The sequence below is a fragment of the Artemia franciscana genome, chromosome 5, assembly GCF_032884065.1.
Source record: "Artemia franciscana chromosome 5, ASM3288406v1, whole genome shotgun sequence".
Lineage (NCBI taxonomy): Eukaryota > Metazoa > Arthropoda > Branchiopoda > Anostraca > Artemiidae > Artemia > Artemia franciscana.
In genome coordinates, this window is record NC_088867.1 from 58,887,146 (window position 1) to 58,908,506 (window position 21,361).

Consider the following 21,361-nt stretch of genomic DNA (forward strand, 5'->3'; position numbering starts at 1 on the left):
ATACCTCAAAAGTAAAAAGCGAGGTAGTTACCAGGACTGGCAGAATATTATCACTTGTGACGAAGCCGTGAAGCCTGTAATAAAAAAGGCACATTGATGGGGTAGCTGCATCAACTCACTTTGAAATTCACTGCTCATTTTGGACTTTTATATTAAAAAAAATTTTAAACAATTTAAATAGAAAGGGTATTTTTAAAGCACCCTACCTAAAATCTCTTTGTTCACTCCTTTTTAAACCTCTCTGAATAGTTTCATATTCTGTCCGACCGGTAAAACGAAATCTCGATCCGAACCCAAAACCAAGTGAGCTCCCAAATCCGAGGAACTTTTTAGGAATATTCAAAACAGGAGTCGACAGTCGAAAAAAGGCATGATGCTCAACACAGGATCTCCAGAGATTCTTCGCAGATCTATAAGTTACTAAGTTAAAGGCAAGAAGGGTGTCATACTCCTCACTCTGAAAAAGAGAAATCAATAAAATAGAGAACATGCCGTCGGAACCAATAATAGTCAATAATCCAATTAATTTCAATTACAGTAATTTTCAATCATCAAAAATTAGATAGATGAACCCCTCCAAAAAAATTAAAATAAATAAACTAAACTAATGCGAAATTCAGATCTGAAAAAAATTTAAAGTAAATAAAGATGATGAATTAAGTACGTATCTAGAGGATATGCCAACTAAGATAAAGTTTGAATCCCATATATAACAAACTCAAAATTCTTTAGTTTTTTTCATTTTCTCAATTCCTTTTCCCTTTTTCAGTTCATGTCCTGTTTACTCCTCCAGAGTTTTTTTTTTTTTTTTTTTTCAGATATATAAATTACCAAATTAAGACAAAATGGGTGTGAGACTCCTAACTCTGCCAAAGAGAAATCAATAAAATTCATACAGTTTGTAGAAAATTATATTTTATCAAACTAGCTCAATTCAAATTGTTCAGCTAAAAATAAGATTCATAACCAATATCTACTGTCAAGAAGAATTCAAAATTCTGAGAATTTCAGGGTCCTTCTCCCCGACTAAAACATCCAATTACAACGATACATCTTCTGTTAGAGGAATTGTCAAAGAGTTCTAACACATTCCCATATTACTTTTCATGAAAAGGTGAAAAGTTTTTTTTTATCTTTGGAAATGTAAACTAGGTTGAAGCCCTTTGACTCTCCAGCTAGTTTTTAATTCTAACCCAAAAGATTCGCATAGACAACATATGCACATATTGCCCTTGACGAAGCTAAGTTTTTTTATAGACATAGCTTAAAGCTATTTGTCAGCCAAATTGCCAAACTTTTCTCGTTTCAATTCACCTAATCAGTAGGTGCTTCTGCTCTTTTTATTTTCTTTTTTAGCAAGTTTCTCCTTCATTTCCTCCTTCTTTTAGCATAGTTTCTTCTTTCAATTTCTTCTTTGTCTGTAACTCTCTTAATCATTGATGTTCTACATAAAACAAAGAAGAAAACGAAAAAAAAGAAAATTAATAACTGGAATTATGTTAAACAACTAAGTCGGTTCTTTGATTCGCTGGGGTTACTTAAAAAGGTTAGTCTTTTTTATGACCTTTTTTTAGTGCTGAGGATGGCTTAGCAGAAGTCTTGCTGAAATATTTGCTTAGTCTTTTTGTTTCTTTCTCACTGGCCGAAAAACTGCTTTGCTTGGTATCTTTATTATTTTTTTTTTTTTTTTTTTTTTTATTCATTTTTATGTCAAGCGTCATGCAGAGCCAGTATAGTCTTTGGATATATTAACGTATTTAAATTTTTTAACAGAATTTTTCTACAAGAATTTTTTTCTAATACAGCGTTCAGATACCGACCTACTACGTCTTAGACCGAGTTTAAAATTCTTTAAATCTTGAATACTGATTGGCCACAAGTTCAACCATGTCAAACTTGTCGATTTGATACGAAACCTGAGTCCAGCGTTTGAACGCCGCAAAACACAATAGGCTCCTGTCAAATACAGCTCCTTTCACCAAAAATAATGCAAATCGATGTGGCAACGAATCGCTCAACTAAGTTTTTTCTCAGATGTACTTAGCCCCTAAGTTAGCTAATTACGCTATTTAATTTATCACCTTCAACTTCCTTATCAAGTAATTCATGTTACAACTCGAGCACCATACACAAATACATGTACCAGAACTCCTAATGGCTAACAGGTTCCAAATTTGGAATATAATAACCATTTGCGTTACCAGCGAGCGTTTTATTTGATTATTTTTAGCATTGGCCTTTGCATATCCTTTGACACATTATTGTGTATTTCAAAACTAGCTTTCAACTAATTGTCAAGAAGCTAATATTTTAAACTACTAGCCAAACATGACATTCAGAGACAACTCCTGCCTTTAAACTACTTGACTCCTCACAGACAACGTTCAATACATAGATAACAGCCAATAATATGGAGGAATAATGGGATTTTTCATGGAGGAGTGGAGTGGGGATTATTTGACCCTTCAAAAACCAAGATTCTTTTGATACCAAGTCTCTCATATCTTTTATGTTAAATTTCATTTAAGAATATTAGGTATACACATGATCTACTCTTGCTCAGGGAAAATTGGAAGGGGACAGAAAATTAGTGACTTTATGCCGGACGAGGGGAGTTTCGCAAAATTTCGGTTGCTGTTTCTGGAATCTTTCGGACAGATTTAAGGGGGGGGGTGTAAATTGTTAATGTTGAGCAAATCGTTACTGATAACGAATCGGGAGGCTAGGATTTGTACCCCAGAGATTGGCATGTGGGACGGCTATGGGAAAAATGAGGGCATAAAAGCGATTCGCGTTTTCAAAGCCCCCCCCCCCCCAAACAAAAAGAAAATGGAAAAAATGATTTTTGGAGAGAAGTTTCTTAAAATTTACTGTTCTAAACTTCAGGGTTTTAAGCAAGTTTTTGTTACGCTTTTTTAGCAGAATTATGCTAGGCAGGAGCTTCGAAACAAGGGATATCAATCATTTCCTCCGTGGGTGAAAATATTCTTCGATAGAAATATTCTCTACACTATAAACTTTGCTAGGTTTTACGTATTATTAACAACTGACTAAAAAGGACTTCGTTTGTTAATAAGAGATATTACAAAATGAGTCTAAGAGCATATGAGCATGAGCATATACTAAATTTGCGTCTTTTGATTTTCAATTCTTCAATAATTTGACCAGATGCAGCCCAAAGACACAGAGTGGCGTCAATCCACGAAAACCTGGGGGAGGGGGCAAAAGAATCTTGGGGGCACTAATTTTGCCCCCAATTTTTGCCCATCCAAAGCCAAATCATTTTCAATTGCGTTAGAAGCAACACCTTACTACAAGGGTCAATTGAAAAATATCCACGTTTACTACATATAACTACCCTATGGTTCTCAATTTTGGGAAGAAAAAGAGAATAAAAAACCATGGATAACCTACATTTAATTCAAGATAATTTCTTAATGATGAGTTTGATTTAATATCCCTATCTTAAACTAAAACACAACATTTAATTAAATTAAATAAACAATAATTAAATAAAAACAGTTATATTACAATTAATAGAATATAATTGAAATCAAAATTAAACCTAAATAAAAAGTAAATTTAACTAATAAACACTTAGTGACCTGAGTGATTAGTGGCTTAGTGATCTGAATAACTCTCAAGAAGACCTTTGAAAACTATAGTACAAGTGACAAATCTGTTAGGCTGTATCTTCACAAAAAAAAAGAAAAAAAGAGTTTGGCCACTGAAGGTAAGGAGCCACATTAAAAGTTAAAACGAAGACGAATTATTGCGTATAAGAGGGGAGCTGACCCCTCCTATATCCCTTATTACAGTAGAGTTATCTAGACAGTACGATGATACTGAAAAATATCTGTCACCAAGAGCCTCGGTACGTATAATTTCCTTCCATTTCCATTTTTAAGCGATTCATTGTATATCTCTCACTAGCTCGATCAACATTGAAAAATGGAGCAAACCTATAGATAGATAGATAGATAAGTGTATTTCAAAAAACCCGTGGGCCATATACACAAAAATATAAATAAATAACAAACAAGCAAGGAAATTAACAACAGTACGAACACGCACAAAAAACAGAATTCAACGCAAAAAGTACCTAATCTAACTACAAAAGAAATTAATCATATAAAACTTTTTCTTCTTATTAAAGATTTATCTATATATACTCCCACTCGAAATATTGTGGTTGGGTTACTATTTTGTAGAATACCCGGAAGCATCAAATTAACCCCATGCAAATAAATTTCCCGTAAATCCAAGAGCACCGGGCATTTCCGGAGAAAATGATTCAAGTCTTCATCATCATCTTTACAAAGGGGACAAACATACCGCCTATCGGGACCAACTATCATTTTATTTTTGTCGAACGTTTTTTGCCTGTTCTGGATTGGAAGACAATTTGCCCTAAGCTGAATCCAACGACGTAGAATCATAGCCGTAGAATATATTATTTATGATAGCGAAATCAGAAAGAAAGGAAGTTGGCTGCGAGGACTTCCCCCATGAATAATTTATTCAATGTTTTTTACGCGCACGCGCATATTACGAAGTGAAATTTAAGAATCGAGGAATCAACAGATTTCCCACAGATTTCCCAACCAAGGAAAAAAACTAGCAAGTAATTATTTTAGTTTTATAAGTTTAAATATTTGATTATCTCCTTTTTCAGCAAAGAGTCAAAAATTTTTTTAATGGTATTTGACTATCACCTTAACGAGCTCCTAAGTACAAAAGACAAGAAAAAATCAAATCAAAATCAACAATAATATATGAAAACAAGGAAGTGACCAAATTTAATTTAGCTGCGTGTTTGCGTTCATGCCAACCATATAATTTCCCTTTGAGAGAAATGTGATAAAACTATGGAACGGAAATTTCAATGTGCGCCAAACTTGATTATCAGATGCCGCCACGTTATTCCATTATTCAAATAAAACTTATTTTCGCCTTTATTATCCTTAGAAATTCATTCTTTGTGTTTCTTTTCATTCTCAAACCAACGCTATCTTTACCTTTTTACTATTACAGCCAGGCCAATTATTTTCTTTCTTATTTTTTATCTCGTCAACGTATTGCATTCTTCCTTATCCCCGAGACGCTCAATTCGTCTGATTTCTTTTCCTGCTCTCCAGGCTGTGAACACCGATGCCACAGACGTGCCTATTGATGAAAAAATCTAATGTCGCTTATTACTCTCTTGGTTTAGATGTTCTTCGAAAGAGCTACATCGCGGTCCGGCTAAGTCTAATGGTTGAGATAGAACATGACCGTAATGTCTAGATATATATACTATGCTCGTTACGATGAAGTTTTTCAGTGCTTTAAATAAACTTCTTATTCCAATTCAATGGCCCTTGTGTTTCAGCAACCGTTCTTAAAAAATCGTGACAAAAGTCAAACTTTAGCGTAAAGGTCAAAGTGATGAGAAGGGGCAGACAAAGTCCAAAGGGGAAGTCCTCGCAGCCAACTTCCTTTCTTTCTGCTTTCGCAATCATAAATAATAGCATCACCACCCCACTCCACCAATCCTTCATAATAGTTGATGCGCAGTTACATATCACTAAACATAATGTCATGAAAAATCTAGCAAATCAGACTAAAAGACCTTTCAGGAACGAATGCGCTACCGTACAGCATTATGTCGTTTGCAACTGGGAAGCTCAATATGTAGTTCTTTTTAATACTTTTAAATCGGTTTGCTGTCTCAGAATTGTTCCCATAGCAACTTGGTCCTCTTTGGGGCAAAATTGTAGCTTGGTGCCACAAAGTGGTGGATAACACCACTTTCTCGAGGCACAGTCTATTTGGTCAGTTAAACAGGGTATTAGAACTTTTAATTTCCATCCGAATGAGCCCTCTCTCCACTTTATAGAACCATTGGTTCGATACGATTGCCACCAAAGAAAAGCGAAAGCAACAACAAATAAACAAACATTAGTGACCTTTCTTTGGAAAAAAAAATATGCAAGATTTCACATTTTTGTACATCGGAGCTTAAACCCCCACCCCACAGTAGTGTTTTCTGAGACGGTAAACCTAATGTATTTCTAGATCTCTATTTTCTAAGATTTTAAACTGCTTCTACTTTATTTGTAAGGTATCTAGACTGAACCATAATAAAACAATAAAAGAAACAAAATAATTAAACAATAAAATAATAATGAACAAATTAATAAGATAATAAACAACAAAAACATTAATAAAATAATAAACAATCCAAAAATTAACAAAGGAATAACAAAACAATAAAAACAATAAAATTATCATGGCTCAAAATTGTTTACGAGCATAAATACACAGAGATCACCCCTTATGTGAAGTACCAGGAAAACTTTCCTCATGAAAAAGGGCTGGAAGGGGAGTCCAGACAAACACAAAAATTCGTTTTTAGGCACACATTTTTTTATTTTCTTGAGAGGGTTCTTCATGTGAATATTGAGAGGGATTAACTCCCCCATGCCTCTAACATTTCCCTGCTTGCAATTATTTCTTAGCGCAGTAGCTAAAGTATAGCATTGCACGATTACTACATTTCGACCCCCTTACTTGGAGCAAGCGTCATTAGTAGACAGTTCCATTTTTCGGCAATTTATCGGACAATAATCTCCCCTCACTTTCAGCTGAATATAGCAATGTCGTTTTTGTGGTATATCTCAAGTTAGGCGACATTACAGGAAATCCTTCGGTGGAAGAGGCAACCAATCAAAACACACACAAAAGAGAAAACAAGATATAATTGCATAACACTGGCAGCAAAGCAGGTCGAAGAACAGGCGTACTAGATATTCGCAGAGGTCAAAAAAGACCGATATTGGTATTTCTCCCTAATTTGTTTCACTGAGTTATCTTTCATGAGAGACTACCTTCTATAAAATTTCGATTTAAAAGGAAACAAAAAATGTGCGCAAATTCAAAGCCCTCGTGGCCCTTTTGTGAGATTTGAACAAAAACCTTTCCCCTTTCTCCCAAAAAACATTCCTAAAAGTTTCAACTCGATCCTTCAGCGGAGAGACAGAAGAGTTCAGATTAATCAAAAGAAATTAAAAATTTGTCACAAGTTTAATAGAGCCTGCTATATAATGAGTCAAACAAAGACTCGCTTAATAGAGATTGTTTAAAAATAACATTTAACTATTCATATTAATAAAAATAATATTTACCATTCCTAAATCAGCTACAAATGACAATTTTTCTCACTCGACAATTTCTTTTCAACATTAAAAATTTTTTGGTTACTATGGGCCGTGTGCGTTCTTTACAAGGTTGCCCCTGCTGGGGTAATCATGAGAACTTGATATCTTTGGTATATGACGTTACACAACTGTGATACTGCTGGAGTCAACAACAGGACGAATTATGGTTGCCCGTTTAGAGGCAACCTAGTAAAGAAGTAATCGAAAATTTAAAATTCGCTCTGAATATATATATATATATATATATATATATAGTCGCTAAAGTGAGGAAGAGTCGCTATTTGGAGCTAATGTAGGAATGATAAATATGATTTTGATTAATCTTAACGGTAAAAGTTCGTTGCAAAATCAAGAGAATTTCGAAAAATAGCCTAAAACCCTGAAAAAAGAGCTGAATCGAAACAAAAATTGCACCATTGGAATATCCATAGCCTAAGACCCAATTTAGGAGAATTAGAATATCCTATCTTGAGTAACAAGGAAAATCTCTTTTTTGTACGGGAGGCAGGGATGGCTCCTATTTTTCATTTTCCTGCTGCTCCGTTGTTTAAGTATCTGTTCCCGCTAGTGGGGCGCTGAAACATCACATTGAAAAAAATTTGAAAGAAGGGCTCATTTGAAAGAAAATTGCTATATGTAAGTGTTTTTTGCAAGTGTTATCTCGAGTTTACAAAATATACAGGAATGAACCATAAGAGTTACAAAATTCTAGAAGACCCATGGCTAGAACACGCCCTTTCCAGGAAATGGCTTTCCCCACCTAATAGGGAAGGCTTTCCAATTATCAAAAAGTTCGTAATTTTAGATTTTTATTTAAATCAATCAATAGAACACCAACTTTTCTTTTTTATGTTTTCTTCAGGAGAAACGAAAAAATTTCGCCTGAGAAAAATTTTTAAAAAATGACTTAAACACGCAGAATACACAGACTGATACAACAACACAAAATTGTTATATAATTCATATACTCCGATCTTATCATATCTGACTATATAACTTGAGTTATTTAAGACCGTAATTAAAAGACATTTAGTCTTCTTGAGATGCAAATTATCAACCTTCTATTACAATAATTTATTGCACAATTATCAAAATGGATTGCAATAGTCTGTGAATTTTAGGATAATATCGCATGCATTATTGTGAAATATCGTGTCAAGTGTCAACTTAGTCTAGTTAACGCAAAGCATAAAGTCACAAGACGCAATTGTCAGTACAAGACACTTATCATGATCAAACTTATAACTATGACTACAATTTACACACAATCATATATAAGTATAAAATTAGGCATATAATATGTAATCATGTGCAATAGATAAAGCATAATTATGTGTATATATTATGTGTAATAACTATAATTTTAACTTACAATTATGAGTTGTATTTACAATTGGAGAGCTCTTCTTTTTGGACATTTTCAAATCATCAATAGCCAAAAAATTTTGTAGTGTAACCCTAAATCTAATTTGTTCATTGGTATAGGTATTGCAGTATTTGCTCAAGGGCTATACAAATTAAATTTAATTGCTCAAGTTTTATTAAATTTAATTAATTTTAATTACTAAAGGGTCATGCACATTAATTTTAATTAATTTTAATTGCTGAGGGGTCGTGCAAATTAATGTTGATTACACAATTTTAATTAATTTTATTTAGTTTCAATTGTTCAAGGGTCTCGCAAATTAATTTAGTGCTGATTTTTGTTAACTGCTCAATTTTAATGAATTTTAATTGATCAAGGGCCATGCAAATTAATTTTATTCTCTCAATTTTAAGTAATTTTAATTGCTAAAGGGTCATGCAAATGGGACATGCAAATTAATGTTAACCGCTCAATTTCCATTAATTTTTAATTGGTATTGATTGCTTAAGGGTCACGCAAAAGGATCATACAAATATGATTTCCTAAAATATCTAAGGTATCTCTAGAGCATCGATGTCAAAAAAATTGATTTGATTTTCAATACTATGTTTTGGTTTTTGCAAAAGGAGCTAAATATAATTTCCGTTAAAATGGACCATAATTTCCAGTGCCTAATTAAAATAAATTATTTTCAGCTTATTAATTAATTCATAATCTTATTTATTTTTAATTTATTATTTATTATTCCGATTAATTTTTAATTATTATTATTTAACTGTTTTATCTTCAATTGATTTTATCAACTAATTAATTGTTTACATTTATTAACTACGCCCTTTACTTTATTTTAATAAAAATAAAAATTTCAAAAATTACAAAACGATTATAACCATAACATTTTTTATTTGAAATCTTGTGCCCCTATAAATACTGCGCTTCAGACAAGACCCTTTCTGTCAACTCCCCCCCCCCCAAAAAAAAACACCTATAGCCCACGACTTAAGGTTAATGTTCACTGTGCCAGATTTAGACACGTTATTTATTTTACAGTCCTACAGTTTTCGCGTTTTAACGCAAGATGCCAATTTAGCTATATTGGATAGCTGAGATTTAGCTTTATGCCAGGGCTCATACGCACTTGCCCCTCTAAAATAGTTGAAAAAGTGACTTATGGCACGGAAAAGGTGACCAAATAGCGACTAAAATAATGTCAGTTTACAGTGTCAGCAGAACAAATTCCTCAAATTCATTTTCATCATTTACCTCTTTCGTTTTTATCTTTTCATTGTGTATTTCTATTTACTGCGCATATAAAGGTACAAAGAATCACAGGAAAAAACGAACCTTTGATAGGCATGATATAAAAAATTCAGATACATGTATCAAACTAAACGGTATCACCGAGCATGAGATCAGTTCTCTTTGGACATCTTTTTCAGCGGACATCTTTTTCTCTTTGGACATCTTTCTCAGTTCTCTTTGGACATCTTTTGACAACGCCTTCATGGTTTGGATACTTACCCAAATAAATCTTGGATATTTCCCAAACAAATCTTCATGAAACAGCAAATTAACTCAATATTCGTCAACTCTCGTCGTAGCTGCCAAGTCTAGATCCTTCTCAAGCTGCATGAGCTTCCACTCGTCATCCAAAACATCTAATCTTGAGACACCAGCTTGCAGTTTCGTAGCTATGAAACCAATATCTTTCGAACTTCTTGCTGTTTTTATGGCACTTGGTATTAACCAAGTGACATATAGCAATCGCCAATTCTGTCGGTCTGTCTGTCTGTCTGTCGGTCCCGGTTTTACTACTTTAGGCACTTCCAGGTAAGCTAGGACGATGAAATTTGGCAGGCGTACCAGGAACGGGACCAGCTTAAATTTAAAATAGTCGTTTTCCAAATTTGACAATCTGGGGAGGGGGGGGGCCGGTTCATTCGGAAAAAATAGAAAAATTGAAGTATTTTTAACTTACGAACTGTTGATCAGATCTTAATGAAATTTGATGTTTGGAAGGATATCGTGTCTCAGAGCTGTTATTCTAAATCCCGACCGGATGTGGTGACATCGGAGGGGGGAAACTTAAAATCTTGGAAAACACTTAGAGTGGAGGGATCAGGATGAAACTTGGTGGGAAAAATAAGCACAAGTCCTAGATACATGACTGACATAACCGGAACAGATCCGCTCTCTTTGGGACGATTGGGGGGGGGGGGGGGTAATTCTGAAAAATTAAAAAAAAAATGAGGTATTTTTAACTTACGAACGGGTGATCGGATCTCAACGAAATTTGATATTTAGAAGGATATGGTGTCTTAGAGCTCTTATTTTAAATCCCGATCAGATCTGGTGACATTGGGGGGGGGGAGTTGGGAGGGGGAAACCTTAAACCTGGAAAAAACTTAGAGTGGAGGGATCGGGATGAACTTGGTAGGAATATTAAGCACAAGTCCTAGATACATGACTGACATAACCTGAAAGGATCCGCTCTCTTTGGGGTAGTTGGGGGGGGGGGTTGTAATTCTGAAAAATGAGGTATTTTTAACTTACGAACGGGTGATCGGATCTCAATGAAATTTGATATTTAGAAGGATATCGTGTCTCAGAGCTCTTATTTTAAATACCGACCGGATCTGGTGACATTTGGGGGGAGTTGGGAGTGGGAAAACTAAAACTTGGAAAACACTTAGAGTGGAGGGATCGGGATGAAACTTGGTGGGAAAAATAAGCACAAGTCCTAGATACATAATTGACATAACCGGAACGGATCTGCTCTGTTTTGGCAAATTCGATAACTCTAGTACCGAGTCTAATTTTAGTTTCTGACCTTCTCACAAGTGCCAAATAAGCTCTTGGCTCTTCCGACCTCGTCACAAGAGCCATATGAGCTGTTAGCTCTTGTTTTCTCTGTAGGATGAAAGCATCTGAAGCACTTGAGGAGTCTGGCAGAGTCGTTGTTTGAGAAGAAGTCTTTAAGAAAGCAGGAAGCTGAAGGTCTGAAGTATTCACATACCTTCACCAAGAAAGATTTCTTATGACATTCTTCAACATCTTTCAGGTAATTAGACAACGATGTCCACTAGGCTCTTCGTATTTGACGAATCATCAAGCAGTTTGGCATCTAGCCTCTTAGCCATTGCTTCAGCACCCTTTTCGTTCAATATAAAGCCAGACAGCACTATTATGAACTCCCTCAGCTCCGCAAATAAAAGATGGATCAGTGGTTCTTCACGATGAACTTTTTTCTTTGAACTCTGCGAAGCAGTCAGCACTGCCCGCGACAAACTGCAACTCTGCCTTCATCGGTGGACTCTTCAGAAGCTTTGAAATCAACAGATAAAATTTTGAATTCATTAGTCTTCATTTTCTTAGGGTTAAAGTTCATAAAGTACTCTATCAATGGTTCCCATTCCAAGAAAAGCCTATGCGAAGCTGGGGCAAGCGTAAGCCATCTGGTGCACATGTGCTTTATAAACCAACAGTTGTTACATCCATTTCTTGCTATATCTTCCGAAAGTCCTCTAATCTAGCCGGCCAGCCCCAACAGAAATAGTACACAACGATCACCAAATATAAAACATCATGTGCAATTGCTTTTAGTCCTTTTCAGAAAGCATTATGGACAACGTGGATCCTGCATGTCCTGATATCTAATAATCCTTTGCTTTGTTCTCCGGCTATTTGAACGTTTTCACTGTTCATCAAGCGCAAAACTTTTTTATTAAGGAAATATCAATCACTCCCGATCATAGGAAGATTTTTGCGACTTAAATAAGCTTCATCAATTGCCTTCACAAGCTCACGTTTTAAATCTTCTGCTTTCGCGTGACCAGTGAAACAGGTAGCTAAGTGACGACTGACAATCCTGTTCACTTTCTCAGACCAGAATCCGACTCGAATCTGAAGCTTTTTCTCACTGGCTTCGTTTGTCGTCTTATCAAACTCAATAACAAAGTAGGCACCATTTAAATCATCCAATATCATCTCCTAAGTGAGGCGACAAAGTGTTCGATTATTTAATATGCAAGCTTATTAGCTCCAAGAGTGAAGTCCTTGGGCATCCCATCCCCAAACATAGCTTTCAAGTTAATTGCGATATCATCACAAGACACAACAGGAAGATTCGACAAGACTATTTTCAGCGACTGGATAAGTTCAGATTTCCTTCAAAAAAATGTAGGGTAAGTGAGAGTTAGAAGGCAAAGAGTCTCCACTAGCGTTAGCAAGAGGAGCTACTGGCATTCGTATTTGCAAAGGATTTAGCTTATTGCACAAGTTTATCTGATGACCTTCTGTTATAGCATGCTACTCCAGAGCTTGAATGCCGTTTTAGTAGCTCAGTGTACATATGCACAATGTATCAATGTACACAAAAATGAAACGGCATCACTGAGTACTTCAGTATACCAATCTTTACAAGGTCAACCAGAGGGATCATCTTTTGACAGCCATTCCTTCAAAAATTTACACTTCCCCATTGCGCAGGTCTCACTTCAGTATGAAGTTACTGAAAAAAGAAAAGGAAAAGAAAATATAAGCTCAATTTCAAGTAAAAACCAAAAACAAAAACTATACTTTATCACATGTTTGATCCAGAAAAAAAATTATTTCTATGAAAATTGCAATCTTTACATTCAACGAGGTTATAGATGTAAATATTCTTAAGAAAGTTTTATACTTGATGAAGATCATATTCACCACATAGAATCTCATAAATAGGGAACAGGATGGGTTATGCAAGAAAAACTACTAAGGGGAAGGCAAATCCGGTCAACCTTAGAATTGCTTCAAATATACTACGCAAACTGATTTCGATCTGCCACCTTTTGAAAAGACATCAGCTAATAGCCTAATTTTCAACTTAAGCGGCAAGGCTGGTCAATCCCTTTCGCTGCTGTCACTTACATACGACATTTTTATACAAAATCAAAATAAAAACCAGAACAGCACTTCTAAGGGATCCTCGAAGTCTAACTGTTGTTGAATTTATACCAAGTAGAGACGATGAGCAGCGCTGTAACCTTAACATTTTGGTTGGAAATTAGATATTGGAACTTACCTTGTCAGCTACTGATGTTTTGTCTGCTGACAAAAAAACACCTGAGTTGAGACCAGCTATATACTTGGGGACTGGCTGTAAAAGCGAAAGCCACGCAGCGCAAAAAAAAGACTTTTTTGTCAAATAATTTCACTCTAAGCGAGGTTTGCATTGGCCTTGAAGCACAAATTCTAGGGGAAAAAACTTACCCATTTTCATATAAAAGTGACTTGAGTGACCATTTCTTGTAAATAGGGACAAATACCAACTTTAAAAATAGTGAAGTTTAGTTGAAATAGTGACCACGTAAGAGCCCTGATATATTTAATTATATTTTTGAAACTTACTTTGCATTATTCTAAGATTGAAAAACGCATTGAAAATAGACAAAAACGTGCAAGAACAGTAACATTTTCAAACGTGGACTTTCTTCACGATTTCAAATTAGATAGCTAAGAGAAAAATCCCACCATCTTGTCACAGCTTATTCGCGTACAGAAATTATTTCAATGACTAGATTAATGCTTGTTTTTCCCGCAAATAGATCAAGTCTCTTTAAAACAAAAATAAAAAAGAATACTTACCAATTCTCTTCGGAGTTGGAGAAAGAATTGTTTCCTTTTAAATGAGATCTTAACAATTTTAGTCCACGAAAAAGTATTTATCTTCTTCATGTCTTGAAAGACAATAATTCCTGTAGACAAAACACCTATCTGAAGGTCACGCCCAGAAGAGTCCTGCAAACATTCTAATATTTTAAAACTATCGTTTTTAGAATTTCGAAGAAGGAGGAGATTCAGGGGACTGATGGGGAAATTTTAGCAAAATGGAACAGTCTTATGCTTGATTCAGACTGAAAAAAATGCTGCAATAGGACATATTCATAGATTGCTTGATTACTTTTAATAGCTGTTATGTCTGTGCAAGAATTTATACGTCCTCCAATGTTCAATCTCGATATTTATCTCCTCCGTGGCAATTTCTGTTGTTAAAAAAATATAAATACATATTTCCTTGGCTCTTGCCTTTGGATGATCTGTTGTTCTTGTTTAGAGGAAATTTCCAAAAAACGTCTGCTTAAATCTCGTTCACGTTTATTTTTATCGTGGTAGTTTGAACTGCATATTTAAATTTCATATACGCATGCTTCTCATCATATGTATATAAAATATTTATATTTTTTATATATATATAATGGTTTGTATTTTAAAATCTGTTCTGCTTCTATATGATTCTTAACTGCCATTTGTACACCGTAAGCGCCGTCTTAACTGCTCTAGCGGTTTCGTCAGGACGAACAACAGCAAAAAAGACGATCAGGAATTAATACTTTAATACAGAGGAAAAAATGAAACGTTTTTGTATGTTTACTAATATTTGCCTTCTTGTTTATTTATTTTGTTTGCCTTCTTGTTTTTTTTTTACGAGTTGAACAAACAGTTCGTTGGGGTTCAAACTCCTCCTCTCCTGGATACCACCTTGTCCAGAATAATCTAAACGTGTTCGCTACTCTTGTTACTTTTTTGTTGAAAATTAATTGTAAAAAAAAAAATAACTATGCACTAGCCTAATACAAATTTCATACAGTCAAACCGCAAAAAGCCAACATACTACCGACTAATCCCCCTCTGTTCCATTTTTTTAGGTATTCTGCTTACACCGCCTCCTTATACTTAAAATTCGAGACGTACGAATAGCCAGACGCGTGCGTGGAGGATTGTTTGGGCTTCTTCTAAACATGTATCTAAACTATATGTTTAGCTTTATTTTGTAAAAAGTACTTGCCGTATTTGCCCTGTTTTGAATCCTCGAAATCAAACCATTTAAGGGGTAATTGCTATTACACGGCCGTAAGCAGGAGGAAGGTTCAGGCCCCTACAACAAAATCTTTTATTTTCTTAAATTTCTCGAGCACTTTTTACTCAAATTACAACTCTTTTTATTATTACCCCCCCCCCAAAAAAAAAGAATTGCCAACCCCCCCCCCCCCCCCCACCGAGAGAAAAAATTTTTTGCATACGTGCAAGTGTTAAAATAACATCAAAAATGCACATACCGTACATACAAGAAGGAGGGCGATATTAGCTGAGATTGGCCAGATAGAGTAACCCAAATAATTTTTTTTCTATAATAACCTACGTGTAGGTATAATATATAGAAAGTAAAAATGATAAATATAGAAAAGATTAAGACCTTCTTTTAAAGAGTTCTAATAGCAGCAGATAAGAAATTTAGGTAAAATATTTATCTCTAACCTCACTTCAGTCCTGGGAATATTTTTAGACTAAGGCTATAATAGAGATGCTTTAATTACGGAAGGTTAAGAGCCCCTACTAAAATCATTTAACTTCATATATACAATCCAGGAGTAATTCGTAATATAATTTCGTCTATAATAGAATACGTATATAATTTCGTAAAACTTCCAATATCTACCCAAAGAATTTAGATCACGGGGAATTGTCACATTCTCTTTGATTGTTTGATCATACCATAATAGATGAATTAAATTTGTTAGACATGATACTAGGTGACAAGGATCTTTATATTAGGGCCCATACCTACAGTGCAACGACAGTCAATTGTTTAGTTTGGGACGGGGGTCAGTGGCGTGACTCTGTAAACTTAGCCAGAGTCGACCCAGTTCTAAATGGGTACCTGGAGAAATCTGGGGAAGGTAATCAGGAAGGGTGTGCGAAAGCACAGGATGGTTGGCCCCCAACCCCCCCATTGCACTTCCTAACTGAAGGGCCAAGAAACGGAGATCAGCACCGCCGGTAGGGACTGTAAAATCTAATGCCGTATCCTTTACCTTTTTAATCATCAAAGTAAGGGTTCCTAACCTTTTGATGATGATTCAGAAATCCCAATGTTATCCATCTCTGTTTACTGTTATATTTAAGCAATCCTTTTTTTTTCTCTTTCTTTTCGTTCTTCGTAGAATTGTGGTATTAGAAGTGAGTGGGGGCAAACTAGAATTCTTAATAATAGCTACTTTCATGGATATTAATGGCTGAATAATTAAGGGACGAGTGAATAATAAAAAAGTGTATCTTAACTTTTTTGGCATATCTTTTTGTTCACATTCCTTTTGCTTGTTTGGAATATAGAATTAGGACTATTTTCTTATGGCTATTTTCCTTATTTGTGAAACTGAAGAATTTTCTTTTAAATAAATCTTTTTCTTTTCTTTGTTTTCTTAAGTTCCATATTTATTCTATTACTGGCCATGATAAAGAAAACAAAATGAAAAGAAACCAAAGAGATTAGGCCAGTACGGAAAAGGTGGAGATATAAATAAAAATCAAAATAAAACCTAATTAAAATTAAATCGAAATAAATCAAACCCAAGAAAAATATAACCTGATAAACCAAACTCCATCAAAAAAAATATTTCAACAAACATAATTGTGTTATAACATTTAAAGCTTAGTCTGAAGAGCTGCATTAGAAAATTTCACCAAAATAATGAAAAAGACAATAAAACTGACCTGAAACGCCCACCCACAAAAAAACTTAAAAACTAATTTAAAACTTAAACACAAGTCTAAGGGCTGTAAAAATTTGTGACAATTCTATCTACTACTACTGCCACTACCGTTAAGCTACGGGATCACGCGTCCTGAGAATTACACAGCTGTGCACGTGATTGGCCCCAGATAGAGGGCAAAAAACACAATCTTTGGGGATCTGTCATCCTTCATCCGTAAAATATGGTCAGCCGATCTTAGCCTTTCTTTCCTTATAGTCCTGGAAAGTAGGTTTGAACTATTTTTTCTTTACAGCTTATTGTCTGATATATTACAGAGGTGCGCAGCTGAGAAACGTACTCTTATTAGGATGTAGGGATATAGGATATAGGGATCTGTCTCAAAAACGGTCAGATCGTGCCTCTGGGTCTCAGAAAGGTATAACTTGAACACTGACTGTTCACAAAGTTTAATAAAGAACTGATTAGTTAGAAATTAAAACTTTAATTAATTAAGAGCTAGATGGACTGAAGACTAAAAATTTAAAAATACATAATCAAATATTTTTAGCAAAAAAATGTTTACTCCGTTCCATTATTCGTTTTAAGTTCATATACGACTTTAACGAATACAATTTATTATAATTTATTAGAACTAAAGCTTAACTAAGACCCTATGTCTCCCTGCTAGATATCCTGATGACAAGAAAATAGAGGTTTCCACCCTTAAAAAGCCGTACGAGCTCCCAAATCTCTAGGAGGCACAACCAGGGCAAAGGTTCCTGCTTCTCACAAATGTAGTTGGGGAATATTAACCATCACAAGCTAAACTTCTGCCCAAAGAGTGTAGGCAACTTATAAAACTAGAAATTGTCACTGGTATCGACTGGCCTGGATTTAGTAATAGGATCACTAGGCTCAGGCCTAGGGGCGCATAATGTCAGAGGGCGAAATAAATCATCACTGAGTGATTATTTTATTTAATAAAGACTGGACTGATATGATTTACGGTCAAAGTGCCAGGCTAACTCCGTCACTGCACAGTCTATTCACAGAACAGTGATTTTAAAACAACAAGGTAGTTCCGTGGCCACATATAAACTGTCAGATATCTCCCAAGAATGGCAGCTGAGAGATTGGTATCACCTCTCTCTTTCATTACTTTTGGCTCAGTTGCGTTCTGTTCAGTACTTCCATTATCCCCAAATTTTCAGGGATTTCCCTAATAAATTCCGCAAAAAAAAGGAGTGGCAAAAACGCTTGGGCCTAGGAGCGCGAGAGCTGTAAACCCGGCCCTGGGTATCAAAAAACAAATAACCAACACCACCTAGGGTCTGGCGTAAATACGTTCTAAGACCAGACTAGCTAAACATGAAGTTTAATAAAACAAAACAAACAATTAAGAAACCAAAAACGAGATGATTTTTAGCCAGTAAAAAAAAAAGCGAAAAGACAAAGCAGATATTTGGGCAAGGAACTCCTCCAAGCCGTCATCACGGCTCTACACACACGCGAAAACCCACCTTCTAAAGTTAATATCTTTGTTTTTTCGCTGTCGCTTTTTTTTCACCTGGATAAAAATCACCCTCGTTTCTTAAATTTCTTAATTGTAATTTTTTTTTTCCAAACTAGGGTTTAGCGTTTCCAGGCGTTTTTTAGACTTTAATATTGCGCCTTTTTTTTCCGGAACTCATATCAGACACTTATCACTACATTAAGTTTGTCAATAAGGTAAAAAAAAAGGTAAAGGATACGGCATTAGACTTTACAGTCCTTACCGGTGGTGCTGGTCTCCGTTTCTTGGCCCTTCAGCCAGGAAGTGCAATGGGGGGTTGGGGGCCGGCCATCCTGTGCTTTCGCACACCCTTCCTGTTTACCTTCCCCAGATTTCTCCAGGTACCCATTTAGAGCTGGGTCGACTCTGGCTAAGCTTACAGAGTCACGCCACTGACCCCCGTCCCAAACCGAAGAATTGGGTACACCGGGATTCGAACCCGCGTCCTCTCAGACAAGGGATCCCGAATCCAGCGCACCAGCCCACTCGGCCAGGACGGCTAAGTTTGTCAATACACTAATAATACCTTATTATTATACTGCAAGAACGCTACGTGCAAATCCGTCCAAAATTTTGTGACACCGTAGTAAAAATCCGTCCAAAATTTACCGTAGTAAAAATGAAGAAAATCACAAAGAACATTTTTATATACTAGAATGAAGACTACACTACACTAAAACTACACTAAAAAATGTAACGAAAATAAAAGCAGTAAAAATACATTAAAGTAAAAAAAAAGAATCAGTAGGAAAAAAGAATAAAATGTAACAAAACTAAATTTCATTACCCTAAGTGGTTTATCGGCTTATTTTTATATTTCTTTTCTTCCATATGTTTTTTTTTCGGAGTTCGCAAACAAGGGTTCTACTTTTTCCGTTTAAAATGTGCATATTTTGACCCAAAATTATTTGGTCATAAGGCAAATCTTTCCTTTATCTCTTAGGAACTCCATAATACTTTATATTTAAGAACTTTTTGTACTTTTAATAGGTCAATGATAGATTTAAAGCATGTTTCCACTGTTCTTACAAAAAATTATTATTATTTATAAATAATAATATTGGTAACAATTTTACAAATAATCATACTTCCGCAAGCAGACAGAAAAATTATTGCTACTGGCTCAGTGAAATTGTTTAAGAATTCAAAACGTTATTGAAGGAGAGTCTTGATATATTTTGAGCGTGAAATTTGAATATAAAATGGCAACGATTTCGTCAAAGAGAAATAAAACATCAAATATTATTTAAAAATGAATGTAGAGAACTTTTGTGCATTATACCTTTGCATTCCTTTTTATATTTTTCTTTAAGTTGGAAAGGCTGTTTTAAAATTTTACAAAATTACGAATTTTACATTTATTACCAAAATTACCAAATTTACCTTCACCGAAATTACCTTTTTTAATTTGAAAACTATCGATCTTTCTAGTCACCCAATTATGTGCCTTCGGCCGGGAATGCTATGCATGATTGGGGGCAAATCTTCCGACCTTTCCCCAGATTTCTCCGTCAGCTCCGCAGAGTCGACTCTGGCCGACATTACAGTCCCACCGCTGACCCCGTTTCAAACCAGACAATCAGTGGCACGCTGACTCGAACCCCTACCCTTATGGACACAGGGTTGCACGTCCCGTACGCCAGCCATTCGACTAGTACGGCAAGTTTCCAGGAGCTAACAAAGAAATTATTAGTAACGATCAGGATAACGGAAACAGTCCTCTTTTCATACCTTGGCTCCATGAATGTCCATACCATAAGTCTCAAGTCGCTTTGCTTGATCTAGAAAGTTAAACTCGGCTGTTGCTGGACTTTGACCGCTGAAATAATAGAAAAACATATAAATTGAACATATTTAAAAATTTTACTTATTATTATTTAAGCTAACTCAGTTTAGGCTAAGCGTACTGTTCATAAAACATAATTTTATGAATGATCTGACTGGCTAGTCCTGACCAATTCAGACAGAAAATTTTTACTATTAACTTTTCAAATTTTAATTATGGATGCGTTTCCGTTATTTTTATTTTTCTTTTTTATATACAGCTAAGGGTCAATAATAAAGCTATATAATTGGCTGGCATTGGTTATATTTTTAAGTGAACAACCATAAAGAACTTCGGTGCTGACTCTAGATGCTCTTGGCCCCATCTCACTCTCAATATAAATGGATAAAATAACCTGATTTGTTCGGCGTTTGCCAAATCTTAGTGTAATTAGATCTTAAAAGAATTTAAAATATACAAAGAACTTGAAAATAGTAATCCGCGCCATATTTTTAGCCTCGGCTACAGCCTGGAACCTTAGGGCTCCTATTAGTTAACCTTTCGAGGAGAGGTACCGTTGCTGCTTAAGCGCCACCCAAACTCGGAGAAACAAAGTCTAAGTAAGTTAGTTTGCTACCAGAAACCAAGAATGTCAAATATAAAGACTATAAGTCATGATGGATCCCCAGAGCCTTTAAATACAACCCTAATTTAAATTATGGCGTTTCATGACACTAGACCAAAGGCCAATCTTTCATTCATTCTTTCCTATTCAAAGTCAACCCTGAGAAGGGAGTGGAATCTTGCAGGATTTTTTTTTATTTAAAGAACTACTTTACTTTATTTATTCGGTTCGTTTCTACTATTAAAACTACCTCGCTCTTTTTCATGTTCCGTCTTACTTTCAACGATGTTCACCTCTTTAAAACTAAAAAAAAAGTTTTGATTTCTGTTCTATCCAGTTTA

The 21,361-nt window shown here is 35.2% G+C and overlaps 1 protein-coding gene across 1 annotated transcript in view; it reads right to left on the reverse strand.

The window, feature by feature from the left end:
* The window catches only part of LOC136027649 (tyrosine-protein phosphatase non-receptor type 4-like), a 195,024-nt gene that overhangs the window by 121,002 nt on the left and 52,661 nt on the right, over window positions 1-21,361 (reverse strand). Inside the window, exons 7-9 of the mRNA XM_065705076.1 lie at window positions 20,362-20,449; window positions 14,191-14,343; window positions 207-457 (exon numbers count right to left, since the gene is read on the reverse strand). Of these exons, the coding sequence (XP_065561148.1) occupies window positions 207-457; window positions 14,191-14,343; window positions 20,362-20,449 (492 nt within the window). The remainder of the gene's footprint in view (window positions 1-206; window positions 458-14,190; window positions 14,344-20,361; window positions 20,450-21,361) is intronic.